The sequence below is a fragment of the Entamoeba invadens genome (genome assembly GCF_000330505.1).
Source record: "Entamoeba invadens IP1 unplaced genomic scaffold scaff_1105074725543, whole genome shotgun sequence".
Classification (NCBI taxonomy): domain Eukaryota; phylum Evosea; order Mastigamoebida; family Endamoebidae; genus Entamoeba; species Entamoeba invadens.
In genome coordinates, this window is record NW_004191832.1 from 482,929 (window position 1) to 505,817 (window position 22,889).

General features: G+C 28.0%; 4 protein-coding genes across 4 annotated transcripts; all 4 read right to left on the minus strand.

Moving 5' to 3' along the window:
- Positions 1 to 1,201: 1,201 nt before the first annotated feature.
- Positions 1,202 to 3,208, minus strand: EIN_282570 (tyrosine protein kinase, putative; the record flags this gene model as incomplete). The annotated part of the gene is made up of 1 exon (XM_004185164.1): positions 1,202 to 3,208. The coding sequence occupies one exon, from the start codon at positions 3,206 to 3,208 to the stop codon at positions 1,202 to 1,204; it is 2,007 nt and encodes a 668-aa protein (XP_004185212.1).
- Positions 3,209 to 5,962: 2,754 nt separating this feature from the next.
- Positions 5,963 to 6,463, minus strand: EIN_282580 (hypothetical protein; the record flags this gene model as incomplete). Its single annotated transcript, XM_004185165.1, has 1 exon — positions 5,963 to 6,463. The coding sequence occupies one exon, from the start codon at positions 6,461 to 6,463 to the stop codon at positions 5,963 to 5,965; it is 501 nt and encodes a 166-aa protein (XP_004185213.1).
- A 4,091-nt stretch (positions 6,464 to 10,554) lies between these two features.
- Positions 10,555 to 11,130, minus strand: EIN_282590 (Rho GTPase, putative; the record flags this gene model as incomplete). Its single annotated transcript, XM_004185166.1, has 1 exon — positions 10,555 to 11,130. The coding sequence occupies one exon, from the start codon at positions 11,128 to 11,130 to the stop codon at positions 10,555 to 10,557; it is 576 nt and encodes a 191-aa protein (XP_004185214.1).
- A 1,337-nt stretch (positions 11,131 to 12,467) lies between these two features.
- On the minus strand, positions 12,468 to 12,877 carry EIN_282600 (hypothetical protein; the record flags this gene model as incomplete). Its single annotated transcript, XM_004185167.1, has 2 exons — positions 12,468 to 12,611; positions 12,659 to 12,877. 2 exons carry the CDS (start codon positions 12,875 to 12,877, stop codon positions 12,468 to 12,470), a joined length of 363 nt encoding a protein of 120 aa, XP_004185215.1.
- Between the last annotated feature and the right edge of the window lie 10,012 nt (positions 12,878 to 22,889).

Here is a 22,889-nt window from a genome sequence, read left to right on the forward strand (position 1 = left end):
GTTACTTTCTCCCCATTCTTTAATTATTTTTAAAGTATGAGTGAAGTTTTTAATATTGGTTGGGACTAAATTGTGTTTTGAAAAGATGGAACTGGTCAAAAGCTTATTATTTCGTTAATGTTTTGATATTTGGGGAAGACTATTTCAATATAGACAATATTTAAAATGTATATATATATAGGATTGTTAATTATTCTGAAGATTAAAAAAACATTAGTAAATTCTTTTTTTTTTCTTTTACATAATACAGAAATTTCTGTATTGTGTAAAAGAAATAATAAAGCATTTGAATATGTTAAATTGTAAAAATAAATGGCAAATGGGTTGTTGATATAGATGATTATGATAAATCATATACCAATATTGTCGATTATGCGAATGTCCTTCTGAAAATAATGGGTTACATTGAAGATGTTGTCAAAAATAAAACTCATTTTTGAGAATTATTAAGGAGAATAATGAGTTGGACATGTATAACAAGCTTGAAGCGTAATAAAAATTGTACATTTTTAATATTTACCAAGTAGATTACAATTAAAAATAATTGTTTTTAAATAAACGAGCTGTTTTTATGTTGTGTTAAAATTTTTTTAAATAAACAAGTTTAAAATTAGAGTTAGTTACAATGTATCTTCTTTATGAAACAGACAAATAAATGAATCGTAAATGTGAAAACACTAAACAACTTAAATAACATTGAATTTATTTTAAGTGTTTTACAAAATAAACAATCTCGATTTTATAGAGCTAACATAAATTATTACAATAGTTATTTATATCAAAACAATATTAATTATATTAAACAGACATATTTATAACTCTAATTTTTAAAAATAAATATACAATTTTTATTAACAAACAACACAACCAGGCGTATTAATTTTTTTGCCTCGTTTTTGTTTTAAAAAACAGGGAGCTGGTGTTAACTTTTTCCCAAAAACACATTTATTTAAAAAACATTCTATAAAATAAGACTGAAGCATTTTTAGAATTCGGCATTCACCGTGTAAATTTTGGTAAACGCCTGGTTGTGACAAGCAATAATATTAAATAAATATAAATTGTAATCAAAAAAGTTAAATACACTTGTACACATCATAAAAATTTAACTTAGATTATTAATATATAAATTTTATTGAATATAACAATTTTGGATTAAACCCATATAAAACATATTAATAGAACTGAGTATATTATCAATTCAACAATTTTCAAGTTGCTCTCTCGCAGCTTCTATTGTGATTCTATCTTCTTTGTTGTGGGTCCAACAGTTTGATATTAGTTTATACTGTTCATCAGTTATACAATCCACTTTTTGTAAGCGATTTCCATTGTTAACAAAGTCTGCAATTTTCCATGGATATTTGAATTCACTTTTTGGAAATGCTTCCTTCCAAAAAATTGTCTCGAACATAGTGATTGCAAACGAATAAATGTCTGCACTCTTTTTGTACTTATCTTGTTTCAAAATCTCGGGTGCCATGTAAGTTGGTGTTCCTACACCCTTTGTGAATGTCATGTTAGTTTGCAGCATATTCACATTTCTTGATGACCCAAAATCAGTCAATTTTGCATTAACCTTCTCGTTTATTTCAAGTGATAACACAAGGAAGTTGTCTGGTTTGATGTCTCTGTGTAAAATGCCATTTTCGTCTAAATACTGAATGCCTTTTGCTGCATCTAGTAAAAATTTCATTCGCAACTTCATCACTTTTTTGTGTTTGATCAAATCTTGAATTGATCCATATGATGCGAATTCGGTGACCATGCACACCTTACTTGGTATAAATACAGCGCCATAGAAGTGTATGATGTATTCACATCGGAATTTGTCAAGTATCGCAACTTCTTTCTCAAATTCTGCAAGTCCACTTTCATAATTATCAAGTTGTTTCATCTTTTTGATTGCAACACAGACGCCTCTGTATTGCCCTTTATAAACTATTCCGAAACTTCCTTCGCCAAGCTTCTCGTCTTCTGTTATTTCTCTGTAATTCAATTTAGTTGTTTGTTCCGTCTCGATTTTCATTTCCATTTTTGCGTTTTCAATGACACCAGTTGCTATATTTAACGAAGTGATCGCCACACTTTCTTTAGTAACACAAGTACACAACGGCTTAATAATTATTTCAAACTCACAAGCATATCCAGGCTTCAATGTGACAAATGGTGGCACACTTCTTATTTCATAATAGTCACACCCTTCCATCACACTGAATTGTACTTTCAAGTTGCTTTTAGACACATTTCCAAGACATAACAAATCTCTTGTTTCACAATCGACTTTCAGTGGGTGATTGTTATCCAAATCAAATTTCAGTGTTGTTTTGTTTGTCACTAAATTTGCACTCAATGTGACCATCTCAATGTTTGACCGACTCATTTTGAAGTTGCAAATGTTCTGTTCTTTCTTCTTTTGTTTTCTTTTTTGTATCATTGATATCACAATTGGTATTAAAGCAATAATAAACACTATTATCACAAAAGTGACTGTTATTGGCACGCCAACCACCAATCCATAATTTGTCTCTTTGACACAATAATCACCAACATCATTTGGTTTGTGAAATCCTTCACATTCTGTGCACTTTGAATTGTTCGCAGACAGACAAAATTCGACATTTTTATAATCCACACACTGTAAGTCAACCAACACATAGTCCTTTTCAACACAGCTTTTACAGCTTTGATCATTGTCACATGAGATGCAATTTTCAAAACAACTCTTGCAAATGTAATCATACAAGTAATGTCCATCCTCACACTTCAGACACCCAAATGGCGTTTTTGTTATGCAGTTAGTCAAGTTGTCATATGATACACACAATTTACTTTTACTTCCTGAAAGTCTGAAATATTCATTTTGGCAAGTCAAACAAGAAGCACCATCAACACAAGTACCACATGACTCATCACAAGAAATACAATCAGTTTTTTGTTTATAGTACTTGTCTTTGCAAATTGCACACCCACCACCCGTCGGCAGTGTCAATTTACATTTTGTAAACAAATTGCCAAGCGGTTCACATGTAAAGGTGGATGATAGGTAATACTGTGGATCGCATGTTAAGCAATATGTTGTGTTGTAACACTTATCACAATGATTAGAACACAACTCACATTCATTGTTAATGTTATAGTAACCAGAATTGCATCTTTCACACCCTTTGTTATTTCGATTAAAACAGGAAGTTTCAACAAATTTCATCACTTGTTTTGTGTTTGTAACATTTTTTTTCATCGTTTTCGTCATCAAAATTCTCTGAACAATTACCATTCTTTAGTTTAAAAGAATCCAAACACTCAACATATATCGATTGTAAAATCAATGAGTATTTACAGTCAGCTATTTGAGTAGTAGTAATCGGAATACAAAAATCGTATTTTCCTTCATCGTTAAGCGAGTCAATCAAGCAAAACCCCTCGTCACACAAAACAAAACATCAGCTTTGACACAACCAACTTCACTTTGTTCAACACATAATCCATTTGTTTGTATCACATAATTTTTGTTACACTTCTTGCACTTTCCACCTACACAATAGTTACAAATTGAAACAGAACACACAGAGCATTGTCCATATTTAAGTTCCATGTTATTACCAACACACTTCGAACAATAATCTTTGCCGTATTTTAAACAATTGTTATCACTTATACAATTCATTGTTTTGAAATAATAAACTTTGTTTTCTGCACACTACACAACTGTTGTGTTTGAATTGTAATTTATCAAATATAAGAGTTGTTTTTACATGTCAAACATTGATTGTTTTCATTCAAATAATTGCCATTATCACATCTATAAACCACACCATTTCTCAATGATAACATTTTAATAGCATCTTGACAAATATTATTGTTAAAAACATTATTATCTTCACATTGAATACATTCCATTGGGTTTTGTAGTTTCTCTGATACTTACATTTTGATAGAGTGCTTTGGCAGTCTGAGCCAACTTATATTTGATACGAACAGTCACAAGATACTTTTGAAAATGTTGATTTATCCACACAGTTATTTGCTAACACACACTTGTAGTTGGATAAATAATACTCGTCTGAACTACTTAAACACCTTTCTTGACTCACAGCAGTTGGACAGCCATTTCCATTACTTTCACACTTCTTTGTTGTTGTGTTGTAACTTTTGTTTGCTGTACAGTAATCACACGCATTTAAATCAGAATTGATCTGGAATGGTGAATAATATGTAGTACACCTGGGATTTCCAACAGTTTTGGTTGAACAAGCTTGAAAACTTGGAATGTTAATATAACACTTTTCAAGTGATGTTTCGGTGTTTTTATAAGTTCCAGAAGCACAACTCAAACATGTTTGATTTGACAAATAATAAGGGTCTTGACATGTATAACAAATGTTTTCTTTTGAATCACACGTAAAACAATTTGTGATGGTTGTGTCACATCTAACACAGACCCTACTAGCATTTGGATAGAATCCAGTCTCACACTCAACACATTTTCTGTTGTAATCAGACGAACAATTTTTGCAATTTTGATCAAACGATTTGTAAGCAACACACACACGACTTTTTGTTGCTTCAAACACGTAATTGTTGATGCACCCAGTGCACTTGCCAGTTTTTTGATCGCAGTTACCATTGCATGTTGTATCACATTAGACACATTTGTATGTCGAGTCACTTGGATACATCCCACTTGTTCGACACACAACACACTTTCTCTGATATGTGGAGTCACACGTCAGACAATTTGAATCAAATGTTGAACATGATTCACACACTAAACTGTTTGTAGTTGAAAAGACGTAATTCGATGAACAACCAGTACACACACCTGTTGTACCACTGCATGAACCTCCACATGTGGGGTCACAATTACTACATTTGTTGTTTTCTGATGGTTTGGGGTATTTTCCACTTAAACACAATTTACATTTATTGTATAATCAACTGCACATTTGAACAATATGAATCAAATTCAGAGCATTTGACACACATTTTTTGATATTGGAGAAGTTACTGTGTAATTTAACAAACACTGTGAACAAAATCCATTTGTTGAGTCACATGTATTTGGTTTACAAGTCGAATCACATGCAACACAAATACCATTCAGTAAATAAAACCCACTGTTTTCCCGACAATTAACACATTTTCTTTCTCCATTCAAAGCACATTCGGCACAGTTTAGATCAAAAAAACACTCAACACATTTGTTACTTTTTGGTTCATAAAAAACTTTACCAGAAACGCAATTTGTGCATATTCCATTTGTTGTGTCGCAACTACCACTACACTAAAAATCGAATGGTTTACACTTTCCAGTGGATGTATTGGGGTACATATTTGTTTTGCATTTTGTGCAATTTCTTGAACTTCTCATAGTTTATGTCAAATGAGTTGCAACTCAAACACTGTTTTGTTTTTGGTTCATTAAACACATAATTATCAATACATTGCAAACAAATACCACTTGAGTTATATGTTAAACACGTTGAATCACACAATAAAGAAACTTTATCCACCAAATACGAAATCCCACTTAAACAACTCATACATTTTCTCTCTGTTGTTGAGCAGCTAAGACAATGTGGGTCAAAATCATAACAACTCTGACACTGTTTTGGATTTGATGGGTTGATTGTGTAATAATCATTGATACAAGTGATACAATTTCCCATTGTATTTTAACAATCATATTCACGAGTGGAATGACAACAAATACAAGAAAACGGCGATGATAGATGTGGATAAAAGCCAATTTTACACATTGTACATTTTCTGGTTGTTTGTGAACAAGTTAAACAATCTGGATCATAGAACCGACACAACTGACATCGAACACTGTCCACTGTTTGTTTAGTGTAGACCACTGCACACTTCTTGCATATTCCAGTCTTTTTGTTGCATCCGTTATACTCACAAGAAGAATCACACTGAGAACAAGTGCCATTTGAGTTCAAGTAATAATTGTCTATACATTGTGTGCATATTCTAAATTGATTAAAGTCACATGAATTACAATTGGGGTCAAAAGAAGAACAAGCCTGACATGATCCATTGTAGATCGAATATGGTACATAATTCTCAATACACCCGTTACATGTTCCATCATTGTTACAAGTTCATCATGTCCCGTCGCAAGGTAAGCACAACCCATTTGAATTGACATATGAAATTTCAGATGTACAAGTTGTACACTTTTGTTCAGTTTGGCTGCAAGTAACACAATTTGCGATTTCACTGCATTGGCTACATTTAAGGTTCTTTGGGAAGTATCCTGGTTTACAATTCGTGCATCCCAAAGTCGTGTGACACCCAAATGTCTCACAATTTGCATCACAAGTGAGACAAGTCGAATTTGAAAGGTAAGTCCATGGTTCACAAGACAAACACTTCGAAGGAGAACCCCAGCACGTGAAACAAATCGAGTCACAAGGTTTACAAATCCCAATATCAGAATAATATCCGTCATTACACAAATCACATTTTGTCGTATTTGATTTGCAATGCCCAGGCTTAAAATTAACACAAGCAAGACACTGGTTCTTCCACAAATACCTCGATCCCGATTGACAAGACAGACAAATTGTTGAATTGTCTTTGCAAATTTGACAATTTGAAGAACATTGGAGGCATGTATAAAATGAAATATAATACCCATCAACACAATAATAACACTGATCTGTTGTGGGTCCAAAGCACTGTATGCATATACTAGCACATTTTAAACAATCATTTTTATCCAAATAATATCCAACAATACATTCATAACATTCTCCGTTATAATTTCCATATGTGCAAGGTTTGTTTTCAGTTTTAGTACATTCATAATTATTTGACACATAATATCCACTTTTACATTCATAACAATAATGTACATTATTAAAACAGTCCACACAATGTGTCTGGCATGGCAGACACGTGTGATTATAATTCCCATGATTATTATCGAGATAATATTTATCATCACACCCAGTACAACTGTTTTTTTTCAGGACCATCACAACTACCACACTCAGAATGACATTGATAACATATATTGTCTGATAAATAATAATTCCATTCACAAGTCAAACATTTAAAACCTTTACAAGAGCCACAATTTAATGGACATTAAATACAAGACCCATTAATTAAATAAAAAAATGGACTAGAATCGCAATTATTTGTGAAATTACCACTGCAACTACTACAATTTGTATTACAAAAAATACAATATCCATTTATTAAATAAAAACCAGTCTTACAAGTCAAACAATGGTATTCAGCAGTTCCATAACAAGATTACAATTTGAACTGCAATGAAGACAATACCCCCTCGAGTAATAACAATTTAATTTACACGTTTGGCAATTTCCAAATCTACTTGAATAACATATTGCGAATAAATAATAAATAATAATAATAATTAGAATAAATAACATTGCGAATAAATAAATAATCACACTTCAAAAAATACCCATTTTTAAAAAATAAATAAGTGTTAAACATCAAACAATTATTGGAATTTAATACACAACAAGCATTACAGGATGGGTCGCATTGAATACATTTGCCGGAAATTAAAACATATTTATCATAACAATGAAGACAATCGTTAAAAGTTAAACCGTTACAATATAAAAACAATGAATCACATTTTACACAACATCAATTTAAAACATCAAATAAAAATAAACATTATTTAGAATAATTTTGTCAAAAACCATTGCAACTGATACATGATAAATCACATTTCAAATAATATAAATTCTATAAATCAAAATATATATACACATTGTAAACAATAAATTGGCCCTGTAAAATTGCAAGATTCTGAAAATTAATCATATATAAAACAATATTGATTTAGACATTTGAATATAAAAAAAGATCAACAATTGCCAGGCTAATAACAATATATGTGTTACATAATTTATCACATTTGATAAAATATCTATTCCTTAACAAATAAACACTGTGCATTTCATTCCAATTGATGTATTTGATAGCATCAAGTGTTCATTCCTCATTATGATATTTAATAATTTGGATTGTTATATTTTTACAACAAATTTTTTCATTTTAGTTTTTTTTCCAATTCGTTTTTCAATTTATTATTAATATAATTTCAATATTTATTTTTTATCAATTTTAAATGTTATCTCCTTAAAAATTTTAATTTTGTTGTATTTATTTTGAGTGTGATTAAGGAAATAATTAATTAGTTAATTTTTTAAAAAATATAAAAATTATTAAAATGATATAAATTTAATAAAGATACATTTTTTCATAATAACAACATCAATTATATCTTTTAAAAAAATTTTATAAAAAATTATTTTTTAACAATTATTTCATAATTTTCAACATATGTTTACATAAACTTTTGTTTGGAATAAATCAAATTTTATTTTAATTTTAATTTTATTTCAATTTAATTAATAATTAATTAAATGAAATTTTATTAATGAATCACAGTAAGTTGTGTGTTATTTTTTATAAAATCAAACAAAATAATGATAAAATGTTAATTAAATTTTATATACTTTTAATTTTTAGATGATATTATTTGTCGACTTTATTTATTTATATTTTTTAATCTCTATTTATTCATTATTTTTGTATTACTTCCGATTTGCTTTTTTCCATTTTTTCCTCCTTTTCTGGTCTTTTTCCTAAAATCACAAACCCTTCAATTTTGGAAAAAAAAACTTTTTATCGTACGTTTTTCCTATTTAAAAGTTTTAAACAAAGTAATTACAAAGGAAAAAATATGGTGATAACTCATTTAAAATAATTGTATTAATTAATATAGGGGGTCTTTTTATTTTTTGGTTTTAATAATTTCGGAGCCATATATATAGGTGTACCAATTTTTGGTAAAAGTAATGTAAGTCATTAGTAAATTGATATTTCCAGTCCTGTTAAAATCAGTATTGCAATTACTTTGTTGTTGAGATCAAGTGAAAACACGAGCAAATTGTCTGGTTTGACATCTTTGTGTACAATACAATTGGTGTGTATTTAGAGTAACTTATTTTCCACGTATTTTATAAACTTCATTTTGACTTCTTTTTGTATTGTTGATTGTGCTTATTTTGTGACCATAAAATTTTTATTTGCAATAAAATAAGAGCCTTTAAAGTGGACTCTTTTAAGACTACAAACTCCTTCTAAACTTGTCGAACATCGAGACTTTTTTCAAACTCATTACTTGTTATTTTTATCTTTTCCAATCTCTTTCATATTTTTAATAACAACTTCTCAACCTCTGAACTGAGTGTTTTTGGATAATTATTTGATAATATAATAATAAATAACATTGAACGAACCAATAAATATATTTAGATAACTAGCTAATTAATTATTTCAATATATCAGAGTTCATTTGCAATATAAATACAGTAAAACCCCTCATTAGTGGTTTTTTCAAAAATTTTTTTTGTTTTTTACAAACATTATTATTAATTTTTTATATAAGAAACTTGATATAAACCATATGTAAACACAATTTAGACATAGTCGTGTGATTAAGGAATAACAATGGCACTGAAAAAAACATTACAAAATTATATTATGTGGTTATTATTGTATTATTATATCGGTTTTAAACACGAGAATACATGATTCAAAAAACAAATATTGAAGATATTGTGAAGTTTGCATGTTGAATTATAATAATATCTTCTGAGTCAAATTAAAATGTTTCAGTTTAAACAATTCAACACGTTCGTCACTATTCCAATAAATTTTATATGAAAACTTTCCACCCACGTCAAGCAATTAATATAAACCATTGACTATCAGAGGTGAGGAAGTTCAATTTATGATTGAAGCAGAAGAAATTTTAAAAAAATAAAAAAAGAATTACACAACTATAAAAAATTATTCATGTTGCAGAAAATGAAATCTTTTACTTAAAAAAGACTTGGTAATCTGCGGGACAGTGTTGAATAAATACTTATAAAATCAAATTGGTAACTGAATGGTAGGTTTTATAAAGTTATTAAAATAGTCATTGTTTAAAACTGTCAATAAAAATTTTTAAAAGAGTTTTTATTAATTCATTTTTAATTAATAAAATGATATTACACAATTCATAAATATGCCTTTGGCAATTAAACCCGTTATTTTAAACAATTTTTATTTAAAAACTAAACCCCTTAATAATGGAAAACTTATTTTATTGGTCAATAAATGCCAATATTGAGGGTGGTCTTATTGAGGGAACCCAATATTGAGACATTTCACTGTAAATAAATTTGTAATAGAACCATTAATAAATTGGATTACAAATCAATTTTTAAATATCAATAATAAAATTGACATTGAAATTATTGTCAATTTTATTTTTATTTTTTAAAATTAATTTCTAACTTTATTAGTAAAAGCTCTAGAGAGTAAAAAATGTATTAATGATTGTTCTTTCAAGAGTGGTCATTTTCATCCAATCAAACATTAATTGCCGCTCTATATAGAACTCCTTTTAAGTTTAAATTTAAAAAATTCCCAGTCTTCACAAATACTATTTTAAGTAGTTTTTACTGTAAAACACATTTAAAATAATAACAAACAAAATAATTATTTTTTGAATGTTTTATAAGTACGAAGATACTCATAACTTAACTGAATGGCTTTTTTAATAACCACATTAACATTACTATTATTAAAAGAAGAACATTCGATGTATCCGTTTGCTCCTATATCTTTAGCCATTTGAAGACATTTTTCAGTTGTTATTTTTTGATATATATATCTAAAATAACAACTTTCAATTTTTTCATTTGATTCTATCAAATCACTTTTAAGACCAACAAGCAATATTGGAATGTCTTGGTCAAAGTGTCTGATTTCTGGCAACCAAGTTGTTTTGAGACTATTAAAAGAGTTCAAATTAACAAGTGAGAAACATAGAACAAAACATGTCGTATTTGGATAGCTCAACGGTCTCAAACGAGGGTAATCCTCTCCTCCGCCGGTATCCCACAATTCCATATTAAATTTAATGTCTTTGTAAGTCACATTCATTGTACAGCATTCCATTACAGTGGGTACATATTCACAAGGAAATTCACCAGTTGTGTACTTAATAAGAAGACTTGTTTTACCAACAGCACCATTACCATTGAAAAGCAACTTTATTTTTCGGTTTATCATATTTGAATTATATAGTTTTAAAAAACTATTTGAATTGGGTATTCCCGTTTTAATAATACGAAAATGGAATTGAGTTTGTTGTAAAATTCTGTCTAAGCCATTATTTTTCGTTATTTTTATAAAGTTCAGACATTTAAATATTAAATAAATTTACTTATTAAAAAACTTTTATTTCTAATAAAACAGAAACAACAAATTTCTATATTTGTACAAATTTTTGTCATTTTCAAATTATTTAATCGGTCTAACAATGTTATCTACTCGGAAATGTTATATAGTACATTTTGGATCAAACCAAGAAAATAAATGCGGGAAACCATTTTAAAAAATCATACCATAGTTTCGATTTTTTTCACATTTTTGTGTGTTTATACTTAATTTCCAATTTTTACAAAAACACCATTAAATTTCGATCAGATAACTTTTCTGAACAGATTATGTTATTAGACTAACTAAAGATAATAAATGGGAAACTTTTTTATATTTTTGTCTATAATCAGAAGATTTAACATTTTTGTAATAAATAATAAACAATCAAAAATCATTTTTTTATTGTTATCATTATTGACAAAAATTTAAAACCTGTTAAAAAGCGGTATTGGGTTGTCGGCGAGTTAATATTTTTAAAATGTTGTCTTAAATTAAACTTAAAATTACATTATTATTTAAAAGTCGATATTAGAAAATTTGGATTTTTAAAATTTCAAAGTCAAATAATGTAAAGTGAATATAATTATAATTGATTTTACGATATATATATTACATTATTTATTTAATAATATTATTTATACCTAATTGTGTTTTTATAATTTAATTGAAAACTTATTTAAATAAACAATAACAACCTTTGTTCAGCGAAAAATTAATATATTTAAACAATTATGCTATACTAAACATTGATGATAAAGTTTTATATATTTAATTATCAATAATGATTAATTGTTTTTTAAAGTGTTATAAATCATGATAATTTGGTATTAAAATTACCAAAATAATATATTTAAAACATAAAAATTATATACAATTCATTACATTTTTGTTATAATAACATTAAAATAGAAAACCCATTTTTTAAAACAAAAGTGCAAGAACAATGGTCAATATCATAATAACCATCTTCATTGCTCCATTGCACTTTCCTGAAGTTTAATTTAGCGTATACCCATCTTTGCATTTACTACATGAATCTTTTCCATTGCAAATTATGCATCCACTGATATGTCTATCACAAGGCACACAAGCTCCCCATGATGTCGTGTAATACCCTTCTTTACACACACATTCGCCTCCCTTAGCTTCAAAATACTCTGCATTACACACAAAGCATTTTTTGTACTTCACGAAAAACAAAATTCATTCAATTTGTCTTTGCATGGATCGCAAGTCTGAGTTTTTGTGTCATAGACATATCCTTCAATGCACACACATGTTCCATCAACAAGAGTTCCTTCAAAGTTATTTTCAAGGGCGCATTTAACGCACTTCGTTTGATCTTCACATACTTTGCAATTCTTCGAACACATCAAACAGCTTTCTCCACCCAAATAATACCCATCATTGATCCTTCGCACATTTTCCCTGTAACCGGCTTTCGGTTAACATCAATGCACTTTTCACATTTTTCATCTTTTAAATAAGTTCCTGTTGGACATACACACTTTCCTTCTGATGTGTATTTTGCTCCAGTTGCGCAGAGCGTGCAATGTTTACCATTGGCACTCTCAATACATACTTCAAGAAAAGTCATCTTTTCACGATCGGTCACAATTGACGCATTCTTTTGATACTATCTATTTTTACACATACAGTTTTTGGTCACATCTCTGTTGCTTTTGGCACATTCATAATTGGTTTTACCAGTAGTTTGTGTTTTGTACATGTAACTTTTTCTTAATATTGGATTACATTTAATTCCAGGATTGGTAGTCTCGTTATATCCAGGTACCAACTCTTCAAAAAACGAGTTGACTCCTTTGTACTTACAGAACTTATAAGTTGTGTCATAAGTATCAACAATTGCTATAATATTGTCAATTGGAGTTAATATGCATTTTCCATTTAATAAAACACCATTAGAATTGCCATTGTTAAAAGCGCATTTGTAACAAGTCACACCATCATCGGCACATTGAGCACAATTTTCATCATCACATGGTTCTGCTTTAGTTGACTTCCAGTTATCATACAAAGAACTTCCAGGCATTGGTGTATTTGCAGTCAAACATTCCATAAAATGTCCTTTGCATTTTTTGCATGAATAAATTTTTGTTTCAATATTATAATCAAGATAATACCCAGTCTTGCACATTGGTTTTTCAGAAGAGGTATCTAATCCATCATTTGCAAATAGATTGCATTCTCCATTAAGTGTATAAAAGCCATCCTCACAGATACCACATTTTCCATCTGATTTGAATTCAACACAATAATTGGAAATTCAATTTCCTCTATCAACTTTACATCTTTTATTACATTGAGTACACTTGGTGGTATCATAATATTCAAACAAACTGTCGTACTGTTTACCTTTTTCTCCACTAAGTTCGCACATCGTACAAATTCCTTTATTATTGATAAAATATCCTTCTCTACAAGATGTGCAAATAACATCACTGGACGTTTCTTTGAGTATATTACAGTTTTCATCGGTCTTTTGCAGGCTTTATATGATAGAATATAACCAACATCACACTTTAAGCAGTTTTCCCCATTCTGTCGAATACATCCTCTGATTACTTTTTGTTCGGATTGGCAGTATAAATGTCGAAACAGTTTTCAAAACTGAGAAATTTTTAAATTTTTGTGAAATATTTCTTGTTTTCAAAATTGTGTTTTGACTTAGTTTATTTCCTAAACAAATTATTTTATTATGTTTTGAAACACAAATAAAAAAGTTTGTGAAAAAATTTCAGTTTTTGAAATTGTTTTAAAAATAAACAATACCTGTTGGGTTTTCAAACACCGTGTTTTGAAACTACTTGTTTTCAAAACAACTTTTTCTCAAACATTATTTTTTAATTGTGTTGTAAAATGACATTTACAAACAATGATAAAAACCAATGTTAATAATTTATTTATTTATTTCTATTAATCCTTATATACATATTGAAACCAGAATCTTAACAAATCATTTTTAAAGTATTTATTTGTTTTCAAAAACAATTATAACATACAAAATATTCAAATGTTAATGTATATAAATTGAATAATTAAACAATATTAATCATGGAAGAAATAATAGATGATAAAGCTCAAGTTATTGGACCATTTTGGTCAAACTGTTCATTGGTTGAAGTTGAAATACAAATGGTTGACAATAAACCAGTTGAAAATATCATCAAAAAATACAAATATTAAGAAATATTTCAAAAATGCAACACAAAAAAATAAAAATAAACGTGTAAAAAGAAAGTAAAACAAAAACTTTTTAAGACCCCATGGTATACTCAAATATCAATGTCAAGTTGGTAATTGTCGCTGTTCTTTTGCTTGTACTAACAAACTAGTAACTACAAATATGCGAAATCATTTAATTCACAATCATCATATTAATATGGACACACAGACATCCGAAAGAAGTTTATATAATAGAGGTTATCGTGACTGGAATATTACACATAAAAATTTGGACTCACTTTTAACCCATTTGTGTATTTATCCAGGAATACCCATTTCTATTGTCGAAATGGAACCATTCAAATTGATAATGAAAATGGTTGATCAAGAATATGTTGTCCCCAGTCGACAAAGTGTTACAACAAGAATTGAAGAAATATATGAAAAACACAAAGAAGAAACCAAAGACGAAATACATGAAATTAAAAATGGAATATGTGCTACAGTCGATGGTTGGACATCAAAAACTCAATTGAGTTTTTACAGTTTCACAATTCACTTTTATAAAAATGGAGAAATAACGTCTCGTGTTCTACAACTTACTTAATTTTTACATGTACATACAACAACAAATATTTCCATCTTTCTTCTCAATTGCATTGAAAATTGGTCATTGGAAAAGTTTGGAGATTTTGTTGTTATCAGTGATAATGCTAAAAATATTGTTGGTGCGGTGGAAGCTGCAGGACTAAAATCAATCGGTTGTTCATGCCACAAATTAAATCTTGCAATTAAAAAATCAACCACAGATACATTGTCAATTAATAGTGTCCTCAAAAAAGCCAAGACAGTTGTGAAAAAGATCAAAAAAGTCTAACTCTTTTTTCTTCATTAAAGAACATTTTCGAAGAAGAACACAAGGAGTATAAAAAATTGATTACTGATATAGAAATTAGATGGTTTACAAAGATTGGAATGATAGAAAGTGTAATTTTGAGTAATGAAGAAATAAACCAGTTGTTTATAGAACGTTCAAAATTAATAAAAAAAAACAAAAAAGAAAAAGAATTGTTTATTGCAAATCACACTTTTTTGCAAAGTGATTTTGAAGTTATTGGTTTCGTTGGAAATGTAATGAATTCTATTAAAAAAACATATGATTTTTTATCATCCGAAAAAATACCAACATTGTTTTATTTGTACGTTGAAACTGAACAACTTAAAAATGATTTAGCTGATTTAATGGAATCCAATAAAAACACAAATGAAATTTTCGAAGAAACGAAACTTACTTTAACAAATGGAGATAAAGAATACACCCAGATTACTGTTTGAATTATACCACAAAACAACTTAAAAATGTAAATTTCGATTACAAAAAAAAACATTTTAAATTTGATTTGACTAAAACGAAAATTGAATTTTTAGATGATGTAATTAAATCAATAAATTTTTATTTTTATGAAGGGGAGTACAATTTAAGAAAAGATCCAAAAGTGATGTTAGCAAATTACCTTAATCCTGTAGTATAATTGTCGGTATTTAACATTGAAGAGGTTGATGAAATAAGGATGTTAATCAAATCTTATATTGAAGAAAAAACAATTGTTTCTTAAACACAAGAATTGTAACAAATTGAAGCAACACCAAAATTGAGATATTCTGTAACTCTTCGAAATAAGAGAAATACAAATATTGATGTATTGTCACAAATGATGAGATATGAAAATGAACCTCTTGAAAATGACAATTTCAACGATTTTGCGACATATTGGAAAAACAAAGAATTATACTTGCCTGCTCTTTCAAAACTTGGAGTAAATCATGCATCTATTTTATGTGCAAGTATGCATTCGAAAGGTTGTTTTCTTTAGCTGGAAATTACACAACAACTAATAGGAATACATTATTTCCTTTTCGTTTAGAAAAAATGTGTCTCGTTTATACTTATACAAGAAAAAAATCTGAAAGAATTGGTTGTGTATATCGTATAGCAAGACAATCTCCGTTACCTTTCCACTACTCTTTATCAGAATAGTACAACACCATTATATCCTAAAGCTTCTGTGTTCATGGTTTTGTTTATCTCTTTCTCATTGAAGAAGTCTTGTAGTATCTCCATTACCTTTGGAATACCAGTTGATCAACTAATAAGCACAACATCATCAATGCTCCCTTTGTTTAGTTTGGAGTCTTCAATCATTTTCTCGACTGGTGCTATTGTAGACTTGGAGAGGTCGATGTCAAGTTCTTCAAAACTCGCTCTTGTAATTAATGTGTATAAGTAGATGTCTTCATACTTATATTACAACTAATATACTTTAATGTTTGCTGTTGCTACAGATAATAGTGTTCGCTTTGTTTTTTATGTGATGTTTTTGGTCTTTTGATTTCTTGTGCATTACTCGAAATATCTTTTTGTACTTTCTCTTGAACTCAGCAATGAAGTTGTTCACCATTCTCTTATCAAAGTCTTTATAACCAATATGTGTGTAACCCTTTGTTGCCTCAACTTCAAAGACACCATAATCAATAGCAATAAGTGACATATCAAATGTTCCAAATTCAAGAACAAAGATCAAGACGTTTTTTTAATCTCAGTCTTCTTGTCAAGTTTATATGTTATTGTTGCTGTAGACTCAATAATGATTCCGAGCACATTGATCCCTGCAATTGTGCCCGCATCCTTTGTTGCCTGTCGCCGCAAGTCATTGGAATAGGCTGGACATGTGATGACTGCGTTGTTAAAGTTCTTACCAACAAACGCCTCTGCTGTCTCATTAAACTTATTCAACACCATCAAACTGATTCCATCTGGTGTAAATTTTTTGATATCTTCTTTTTACTACATTTTTAAGGCTTATCGTTGTTATCATTGACTACAATGATTGATTAATGCTATATATTTTTTGTATTGTTAGAACACCGAACCTATTCAAATCTTTTTGCATCAAATACTTTTTAACATTTATGTGATATGGTGCTTAGTTGCTTTATCAATCAGCTTTTCAATTTATCGTTACATAAAGTGAAACATACAATGGTATTGTTTTATTTCCTTGAACTTTTGCGATTTACTAAAAATGCATTTTGCATGATTTTTAATTATAGAGTTTGAAAAGGACAGGATATCTTATCCACAACAATTTACCATTATTATTACAATAAGACTAAGTGTCAATCATTTTATTACCAAGAAAAAATTTGAATAAAACGTGCATTGAGCTCTTGTGCTGTTGTCGTGTTCAAATCAAGTACCTTTTCGAAAGAAAGCACAAACATTTCCAGAGACCTATAAAAAATTAACAAGTGTATATTCTGATGGTGATAATCACAACAAAAAAGCACACGAAAATGTCACACAATTGCCATTTTTTTAAGCAAAGACTAGTATAATTTTATAATTTTTTAATATTTTATTTTAATAAGTTATTTTTTAATAGTTTTGTTATTTTTGAACATTATCAACGAGAATTCATAATGTACACCTTTTAAGTGTTGATTCGGTTAATTTTTACAATTAAAATTATTAACATTTATCATATAATTTAAATATAATGTAACATTTTCTAAATAATGTGTAAGGAGACTTAGCATAACGGTAGTGCATTATTAACCAATATCTCGATTTCCAGATAAAAGATGTTGGGTTCGACTCCCATAGTCTCCATTTTTATTAATTTATTTAAATATTTAATAAGTATAAATTATCAATTAACACTTAAAAATCATTTTTTTCTTTGAAAAAGTGTTTTTGATTAAAATGTTTTTAAAAAATTACGTTTTACAATATATTTTCACTTATTCAAAAAAAGAGGGAAAATGTGTATTGTAATACACACGAAAAAAACGGATAAACAAACTAATATTTAAGTAACATAATTGTTAATTGTATTCCAATTTTAAGTATCATTATTAAGCAATTCACAATTGTAGTTAAAATATCAAAAGGATGCAAAAAGGTCATCAAAAAGTATCATAAATAAACAACCCTTCTCAAAAACAAACCAGAGAATAGTCGCTTTAAAAATCCTTGTTGATTTGTCGTTATTTTCTTCAATTTCTAACACATAGACGTTATAGGCCAAGGTATTTTTTTCTTATCCAAATTCGTGTAAAAGAAATGCAAACTTTGTCATGATAAAGTATAAGATATTTCTCACTAAGAACGCGATTTTTCGTGAACCACAAACAAAAGTACGACAATGAGTTAAACAAAAGTTGTGTTTGGTTCATCCTTTTTTCTCTTCGAATTCTTGAATCGACTTTTGTGTTATTTGTGTGATAAATGTGTCGTCCAATTCACCGCGACCCAATAAATACATCGCGACACGTTGTTTTTTTACAAATCGTTCTACGAGTCAACTAAAAATAAAAATATTTCCAAACAAACCCATTTTTCTCATTGACCATCAAAAATATTTTTTAATCAGTTTCTTTTTATTGGTTTGATTTTTAGTTAAAAAACTAATAAATACCAATTTAATTATTTAACAAATTAAAAATTTTTGTTTTTGAAAAACATTTGCGTAATCCCCAAAGTGCATTATATTATAAAAAGCTGATAAAATAAATGCCAAAAAATTTTGAAGTCGAGTCTTCATTTATAACAAATAAAAATAATAACAAGCGTGAAAGTATCGCGAAATATTAATATAATGATTGCGTTGTTACATTAATAACTAAAATATCAAAAAACATAATTAATGAAAGTTTGTTCAAAATTTTTTTAAAAACTCGTTATTTCATTTTCTTTTGCCCAAATAATAAAACTAGATGTTTGTTTTTAATTGAAAATGAAAAAAATAACGAAACTGATATTTATTTACAAATTGACATTAACAACATTATCCTAATTTATAAGAGTGTATATTGTTGTATGGTTTGACATACAACGTTAAGTTTGTGTTGCGAAATGTTGAGTTGTTGGTAAATCAAATAACGGGATCGTTTTTTTGGAAAAGGCCAGCTAATATTCCGATAAATTCATCAATTTTATCATACAAGCCGGTGTGTTTATAGCAGTTGACTATACAACTAACTAACACGCAACTCCAACTTGATTTTATAAATCTAAATGCATCAACTATTTGTATCTTTCCAATATTCACGTTTAAGTTGGACATATTGTAAACAATAAAAAGGAAAATCAACTTAATGGATTGTAATGATTACGCTGCGAGTTTTGTTATATATTCATGTTGATTCTTTTCGCTGCATTTTAACAAAACTCATTCTTCTCATTTTCGGTGCACTCTAAAATAGCTCGATTAATTTCAGCCATCTTTTTTTCAATAATCGTAATTTTAGCATTGATTGAATGTGTAAATAATAACTTTAAAATGCTTGCGGTAATGTCGTTTGAAATTTGAAATAATTCATTGATCGAGAGGTTGTAATTTGGCTGTTGTATTTGGTGGATAAAATTCTATGCGTATATTTGATGTAAGTTTATGTGTCGGTGCGTTGTCTACAAGTAGTAAAACATTTCAATAGTTTTGCTTCAATTTTTCATTCCATTCCATGATGTACTCTTGCCATATTAAACCCAACATCCAACTACTTGATTGGTTTTTGTAATATAATTCCATAACATCCAGTAAAGACTTGAAACAACCGCGTGTCATTTTTCGGTATGAATGACCAGAGTAAGTCTTTGTTGAGTCCCAGTTGAATTACAACAAAATAACAATGTTATCCGTTCTTTGCTATTTTTAAAAGTTTTGAGACAACTTTTATTTGTCAACGAACAGGATGGTAATCTTCGATAAAATAAACCAGTTTCATCTGAGTTGAAAAAATCATCATGGTGGTACTGTTCTATTATTAATTGGAGTTCATTGATGTGGTCAACACAGCCATTTAAGCCAACAAGATCCTCATGACCAACAGAAATTTTGTACAGTAATTTTTTGAACCATCTGACAAAGCCTTTCACATCTTTTAATTTATCTGACTATTTATGTTCTTCAAAATTTGTGGCGACTTTAGATCGTAATATGTAGTCATCAATAAAACTTCCAGAACACAACGAATCTTTGACATAATTATGTAATTCTGGAAACACCATTTTTACGATTTCTGAGTTTCTGGTTGTGTTTTATTTCTTCGACTTCACTTGTATTATAGGCTTGGAGTTGTTTAATGTTAAACTGATACTCTGGGTATACTCCATTAAAAACACTTTGGATTATTTCTAAAAATCTTTCTTTTTGTTTATTGTCTGCTCTTGATACAACTATTTTAATATCCAGTGAACTTCTTTTGAAATATTTTTGTTTCGTCTACTTCTTGGTGGATGAGAAATATGTCAAATAAGATTAAGTCTTGAAATTGTTTTTATTTTTAAAATTAGCAAATACAAAAAATGTTGAAGTCGATGAAAAATGAACTGATTTTATATTTGTTCACAATTAGAATTTTTAAATTAAATTAATTGGTTTAATATTTATATGGTATTTTGATAAATAAGTTACTTAATGATTATTTATTTTATTTTTTTTGCAAAATTTATTAAAATTTTTAATCTTATTAAAAGAACTTAAAAATAATAGAATAATTAAACTTAATATTTTTTCAGTTGAAACGATTTTATGAATTTTTTTTATTAAATACAAAAAGTGTACCTAAATTCAAGGTTCGAGAGCAAAAATTTATTTTTGTGGATTTGAATTTGATTGGTCCATTAACCCACAAATATAAAATTCACAAATAGATGCTTTTCATTGTAATACTTTTTAGAATTTATAATGTGTTGTTGTTCTAAAGACAAAATAAAAAATATATACTAAACCAATTTGGTTTATTTAAAATCATTCTTAAAACTGTGCAACTTTGTTTATAGTATAATTATAATATAAATTTTTATATATTAAAAATAAAACAAGAAAAAAACATTTTCTTTAAAACTAATACTTTAATTTTAATATTATAACTAAACTATAACTTAAGTTGCACAATTTTTCTCAATCCGTTTTTTAGGGTTGCACCATTCGACAGTCTCGTGTTTATCAAAATTTTGCAGCGAAAAAGTCTTTGAATCACTCGAATTGGCTTGTCTCATTATTTTCTTTTTTATAAAGAGATGTTTAACATTTGCGCCATCTACAATTGATATCAACACTGTTTTTTTTCGTTTTGTATGACAATTGAAATTCTAAATTTTAATGTTTTTTATTAGAACAAGCAGTAAAATTTATCATTTAAATATCGAATTAAATTTCATGTTGATTTATAACCTAATTCAACTTATTGTTATTGTTAAAAAATAGAGTTTCCATTTTGTTGTAAGTAAAAAACAAAGAAAAAATAAAGTTGCACACTTGTTCGCATTGACTTTACTATGAACAAAAAATAACTTCAAACAATACATAATTTTAGCTATTATAGTTAATTATTTTTATTATATACTTAAGGTGACCTTCGAGATTGTCACGACCCAAGTAATCTCAAGATCTTTTGGGTCTGATTAATTATTTTTTTGTAAATCGGCATTTTACTTTCCTCTTTACCAAATAACAAAAATAATTTTTTAAAATTTCACATTTTTTTCTCAATTTACACATTGTTGAATTGTTTAAATAATATCATCATTAACCTTAACAGATCGTTTTATCAATTCACGTAACGAAATTATCAACACAATCAAACGTTCAAATAAACAAAAAATCAAATGTACAACAGTGTTGATACAATAATAATTCTCAAATTAAATATCCACTTAAATAATAGTTGTTTATTATATTGAATTTATTGATTGTAAATAATAACTTTTGTGAAATGACTACAATATTCATTAAAAATATAAACGATTATAATCAAATTCATTGTGTAACTACCTCGATGTACACAATTTTAGTTTAACAATTTTTGTTGATAATAACATGTAAGAGAGTTGTTATATACGATTATTTTTTATAACTATTGTTTTCTTGTTATTCAAATAAAAAGACATATTTAAATATATATACCTTAGTAACACCACAACATTTATTATATATAATAGAAACATGTATTGATTATTAATTTTAATAATTTAATAACAACAGATAATATATCAGGGTTCACTGTTAATCACAACATTTTCATTATTATAAAATGTCAAAAATAAAACGTGATATATTTTTAGTGTGAAAACGTGTAACATCAAACCTGAACTTAAAATCATTACATTTAAATTACTGGAATAACACAGTTTAGAACATTTTTGCTTATAACTTGCTTCTCTCTCACATATATAAACTGTATTTTAAAAAACGATAGCTTAAAAAAATAAAATTTAAGTATTATTTCGGGAATGTTCATACAAACCAACCATCCTTTTATTTGGGAAATTTTCAATTTTGGTCTTTTTACTGGTCTCTTTTTTATTCACAAAAAATCGAATTTGTATTTTTTACTTGTTTTTCTTGTTTTATTGTCTC